This window comes from Rutidosis leptorrhynchoides, chromosome 11 (genome assembly GCF_046630445.1).
Source record: "Rutidosis leptorrhynchoides isolate AG116_Rl617_1_P2 chromosome 11, CSIRO_AGI_Rlap_v1, whole genome shotgun sequence".
NCBI lineage: Eukaryota > Viridiplantae > Streptophyta > Magnoliopsida > Asterales > Asteraceae > Rutidosis > Rutidosis leptorrhynchoides.
In genome coordinates, this window is record NC_092343.1 from 23,329,380 (window position 1) to 23,335,379 (window position 6,000).

The 6,000-nt window shown below is 33.8% G+C and overlaps 1 protein-coding gene across 2 annotated transcripts in view; it reads right to left on the reverse strand.

The window, feature by feature from the left end:
• LOC139876628 (uncharacterized) overlaps positions 1 to 5,296 on the reverse strand; it is a 121,383-nt gene extending 116,087 nt beyond the window's left edge. Inside the window, exons 1-5 of one of the 2 annotated variants that reach the window (XM_071863968.1) lie at positions 5,166 to 5,296; positions 3,224 to 4,625; positions 2,955 to 3,140; positions 2,759 to 2,857; positions 2,244 to 2,664 (exon numbers count right to left, since the gene is read on the reverse strand). In XM_071863968.1, the coding sequence (XP_071720069.1) occupies positions 2,795 to 2,857; positions 2,955 to 3,140; positions 3,224 to 4,618 (1,644 nt within the window). In that variant the 5' untranslated portion in view covers positions 4,619 to 4,625; positions 5,166 to 5,296 and the 3' untranslated portion in view covers positions 2,244 to 2,664; positions 2,759 to 2,794. Of the gene's footprint in view, positions 1 to 2,243; positions 2,665 to 2,758; positions 2,858 to 2,954; positions 3,141 to 3,223; positions 4,626 to 5,165 lie in introns of those variants that run through there. The other variant, XM_071863969.1, reaches the window with a different exon arrangement.
• Positions 5,297 to 6,000: the final 704 nt, after the last annotated feature.

Here is a 6,000-nt window from a genome sequence, read left to right on the forward strand (position 1 = left end):
ATGGATGATGAAGATGGTGATTTTGCCCAAATTGGAAGCGGGTTTTGGTTCTCCTTGGTGTTTCTTGTTACTAGCTCGGTTTTGGAGTTGAGGTAAACCCTGGATTCGATTTAATTACTTTGATTTTTGATTTAGGGTTAGGGTTTGAGCTAGTTAAGGTTATAAACCCAATTTCTTGTGAAATTCGGGGGTTATGGGTATTTGTTAGTGTAATTAAACCCAATTATTGTGGGTTTAGGGTTAGATGACAAATTTGGAAGCATTTGTCATTGGTTTGGGTGTTAATCACTAGATTGTAAGTGTGTTGGTGATTTAGATGTTCATAAGAACATGTTAGTTGGTTAAATTGGGTGTTAACCTTGATTTAGAGTCAAACTAAAATATGAGGTCAAGATTTGATGAATCAAGTATATAAATGTTTGATTTAGGTGTTAATTGGTGTTTTGAAAATATAATCACTAGTCGTTAGTGATTTTGGGCGTTTTCGGGACTTATGTCAAAATGGGTGAAATGAATTGGGTCAAATTTGATAATGACACTAAGTGTGGAGTAATTGGATGATAAGCACTTTTGTTAAGTGTTAAAAGGCGTTTGAAATGATTACTACCTAAGTAGTAATTTAGTGTTAAGACCTAGGTTGGTTTAAATGGCGTCAAGTATAATTTAGGTTAAATTGTACTTGTTTGATGGGTCGAAATTACCACCCGTAGTGGTAATTGGTGAAGTCCACTTTAGGTGTCTAAATGGGCGATTTGTGGTGGTAGGTATAAACCCTTGGTTAAGGGTGTTGGCGTCGAATTCTCTTGTAGAGAATGTATGTTGATTGTGTGTATATCTATATGCGTATTATAGGTATAAGCTTGCTCGGTTGCGTTTGGAGGCGTTTAACATATATGACTTGTGCGGGCATCCCAAGGTGAGTGGAATGATTATACATGTGTGTATATAATGTATTTACTTGTACGAGATTTGATGTGGGTTTTAAGTTCGGGCGATCGATACCACATCGGGTCAATATATGATATGGGTTTAAAGTTCGGGCGTTCGATACCATGTCATATATGTGTGTGGGCGTGTAGTGTGGGTTTAAAGTTCGGGCGTTCGATACCACATTACACGTGACGGGTGGGTTTAAAGTTCGGGCGTTCGATACCACTCAGGGGTTAGTGATATATTTCGTTGTACACTAACGGTTGTTGGGAACACCGATGGGAAATTCGAAGTACCATTCCCTTGTACTATTGGTTAACCATGGTTATGTGTTGTAGTGTAGCATATTATATTGTTCGAGTTATATATGCTATTGTTGTGCTAGCTTGTGGTCTTGAAGAATTTAGAGTTATACCTTGCGATGGTATGCTATGTAAATTGCTAGCGTGTATGAGATATTTGTGTAAGTGTTTGCAAGTAGGTATATTATATATGTATATGTATAATTATTGCATTCACTAAGCGTTAGCTTACCCTCTCGTTGTTTACCTTTTTACAGGTATTGTGTTATGAAGCTAGCTAGTTGTTAGACTAGTTGCGTAGGAGCGCTTGGGCTCGATGGGGGTAGCTTTTGGATATGTGGACGCAGATTGGGGATTTGGTAGTCCTCGGAATTATGCTCTTGGTATCGGGTTGGGTTATAGAGTCCTAACTCGTCTAAGTGTATATTGGGTTGAAACTTGTATTTTGTACGTAAATGGTAATTCGGGCCGATGTGGGCCCGGTGTCGTAAAACTTGTTTTATTATTGGAACGTATTAGTTTTACATATATTAATATGTTGTGAAAAGCGTTTCGTCTAAAAGTGTCGGGAAGTAGGAGATCATTGATCAAAAATTGGAAAATCCGGATAGCGGGCTGCCAGGCCTTGTGCGCGCCGCGCACACAAGGGACTGCGCGCCGCGCACCCTTCTGTTATATATATAAAAAAAAAAATTTCATTTCGCGTATTCGATTGTATAACGGGTTGGGTTGTTACAATTGCCATATTATGTATATTGTATTTGGTGATCTTATGATGTAAAAAGTAATGAAATCACAAAGGGTTGAAATCACGTGTTTCTTTAAGAGGTGAATGTGTATAGTCGCATTCACTTTAAATTTACTAAGGCACAAACACCATTTTATCTAAAAAATGTAGATTGATATAATAACATTGTAGTACATAAATTTGTCTCATGTACGACTACCTTGTAACATTATAAATAAGGAGTTGTACTTAAGGAATTAATTTAGGACTCATCTTTACAGCCGACTATGAAACCCAACAGGATGTTCAAACTGAACCACCATATCTTGAATGTTTGCAGGTCACAAAATAAGAGAGTGCCATATACGAAAGCGATACCAAAAGAACATAACCTTGACCAAAAGAAATTACTCTAGCAAGAATTGGAGTTGACTTTGAGTAACGTAGTTGACCTAAAAGAAGAAACTAATAAAAAAACTAGTGGAAATAAACTTTTTCCGACATAAGAAATTAGCATAGTAGTGTACACATATATAAGTACTGGTAATTAACAATCCAAGTACCGAAAAACATGAACTAGCATAAGGGTCGTACTTAGATATCTTACATATTTAAAACCCAAATCACATAAATTCCTTAAAGTTTCAGCTGAATTCAAAAGAACACAAAACTTCCAAGCAATTTCTGGTAACAGATAACAAAAACCTGAAAGAAAAACAAATAGAAAAACTGAAACCATTTATTGGCATTTTTATGACAATTATCATCAACTTAGAACTTACAAAAATCAAAAACTTACAGTTTGCTTTTGCGACAATTGAGATGCTATAGAAACTTACACCTGCAGCTTGGCCATCATTCGTCGTGCTGATGTGGCATCCTTAAATGCTTTCATCTCCTGCATGTTATCATACAGTTTAAAATGAACATGAATCCCCTGTTTATCATCATATGATACACAAAGTATGTTAATAATTTAATAATGCTGAAAGTACCTTGCGTGAGTATATCGAAACGGTAGCATTTGGTGAAGCGCCTAAAAGAAAGTTTCTAACTTGTTTTGGGATCTTTACTTTCTGTACATTCTTTTTTCGTTCCAACCTTCGTGGATAAATCTTGAGACTCGTTAACTTACCAAATGGAGAAGGTACATTTGAGACTGCGTCCACAAATGATGCAACCTGAAAAATAATATATTATATAATATATAAATTAAATTAAAATAGATATGCACATGCACGTATAAACATTTAAGACAAAATACCTCTAAGATTTCCAATCCAAGCGTAAGATATTTGACATTGTGAAACTGTTGAAGAATCTCAACAACATAATGACCATCATCCTCAAGTGGACACATAAAGAAATCCACTTTCTCCAAACAAGACAAACTATTTGCATAAAAGTTTTCATAACATGAAACTTCATACATCAATGAGGACAATTCGGGTGCATAAATCTCAATATAACCTCGACAATCGTAAACAATGAGATTCTTTAGGTGAGGTACAACCACATTAGCAGAAGAAAACAATCCTGTCTCAGGCGTGAGCTTAGAAAATTCAGAATGGCAAACTAAATGTTTAGGATCATCTATGGAACACTCAACTAAGGTAAGATTCTTTAAGTTTAGGCACTTAAAGAAAACACCACCACACTCGTCGGGATTTTTGTTACTAAGCGTGAAATTTTCAAGATGCAACGTTGTTAATGCTGGTAGGTCCAACGATGATTTGATCTTACTATTATATCTAGAAGATCCAATCAAAGTGAGATCTTTGAGAGACTGGGACGTAAAAAAAGAATTAGGTATTTCGATATCCCATCCGTCCACCCATATGATAGTCATTTTTTGGACATTGTGGGAAAACGCATAGTCAACAACAGTTTTGACAAACGCTTGTTTATATCTTCCAACACTAAGTTTAACCGACGACAATTCTATTTCGTTATTGCGGTTCGAGAGATTAGATGACTCAGAATGGGAAATGAAAGGATTATGATCGTTTACCAACGAAACTTCTATTTCATTAATGCTGTTCAAAGGATTAAAAAACCCGTCATTGAAAGGATAAGGATCGTTTATGTCGCAGTTAGATAAGGTAAGATTCTTCAAGTTTAGGCACTTGGAGAAAAGACCACCGGGATTTTCGTTCTTAATAATGAGATTTTCAAGATGCAACGTTGTTAACGATGGTAGGTACAACGATGATTCGATTCTAGATTGATTATAAATACTAGCACATCCAATTAGAGTGAGATCTTTAAGAGACTGAGACATCAAAAGAGAATTAGGTATTGTAATAGGCATTTCGTCCAACCATATAAAAGTCATCTTTTGGACATTGTGGGAAAACGCATAGTTGACAACAATTTTGACAAACTCTGGTCTATATCCTCCACGAACACTAAGTTTAAGAGAAAACAAATCTATTTCATTGTTGCGAGAAGAGAGAACACGAGTGAACTCATTGAAACTAGTTAAGGAAGTAACATCATCACTACATAAATCGAGGTGTGTGATTGACTTCCAAGTATTTTTCCATCTAGGTGACAAAATACTAGTTCTTACAACATGTTTGGTGTCGATATGAGAGAGAATTTTGACGATGAGATCGTCTGACAAGCTGCTTAGTCTATCGTCTTCTTCTGTATTCATTCTAACTCTGTCAAGTTATTAATGTGCCACAGTTAGGGTTTCATTAGAAAAGGTTACCTAAGTAATACACATGAAAAATTAAAAAATCTAATACAAACAGAAAAGCACAAATTGAAGAACGAAATTTGGGTACAATCAAAGTGAGGCCAGAAATTAATTTTTTTTTTTTTTTTAAAACGTTTGAATCTAAGCTTTTGAAACATACTTTGTATTCTAAATCTACTCAAATCACAAACTGTAACATACAAAAGTTAAGACACTTGCATTTATATAATCGAGAACCAAAAAAAAAAAACCCTAATTTTACAAATTTCATACATTACTCGAATGAACAATCAAATAAAGTAATCATATAATTAATAATTGAATCTAACCTTTTCAAACATACTTTATATTCTAAATCTACTCAAATCACAAACTGTAACATACAAAAGTTAAGACACTTGCATTTAATCGAGAAAAAAAACCCTAATTTTACAAATTTCATACATTACTCGAATGAACAATCAAATAAAGTAATCATATAATGTATAGAATTCAAAACTACCTTAGATTTGAGAATATGTGCGAGCGTTAAGCGTCAAGTCCTGATAGTTCGTAGCTACTGCGTAGAGAAGAAGGAGGTAGGTAGGTAAATAAATTTTGGAAAATTAATGGTGTCTTGAAACAATTTGATCTCTGCACGTAAGTATCTCAATATAAAAGGTTATTTTGATTTTTAAAAACTCTAAATATGGGCTTCCAAACCCACATTATCCACAACCAACGCTACCTACAATCATGGCCCAAATTAATTTACCAATAGTAACATTAATTAATTTAATTTAATTTATATTTAATTTAATGTAACCATAAAATTAGGACAAAATTTCACTAAAAGAAACATTTTTATCTCAATTTTTTTTTAAAAAGTAACATTTTTACCTTAACTTATAGACTATTAAAAAATTGTTTTATCAAATGTTAATAAAAAGGAGAAATATGTTAGTTTTAAGTTAGAACTTAAAAAGTTAATGATACTTTATATTTTGATTCGCATTTCATACTTGAATAATGCAGTTCTTTGGGGAAAATCTGACGAAGAGTACTCACGTTAGTGAAATTATGTTTGCGATTATGATGACAGTTGTGGGATTAATTCTATTCACACTTTTAATCGGAAGCATGCAGGTACTTTCATGTATTTTACAAGCTTATTCAATTTGAGTAATTAGTCCAATGGTAATGTATCATTAATTATCGAATGTGAATAAAAAATGGAGTACGTTAGTTTTTAAAGAAGTTCAAACATAAACATAATGATACTTCTCTTTTTAATTAATATTTGATTTAGATAGACCGGATGAAAATAGACTACTTTTTATAGAAAGTTTGTGGTAAAA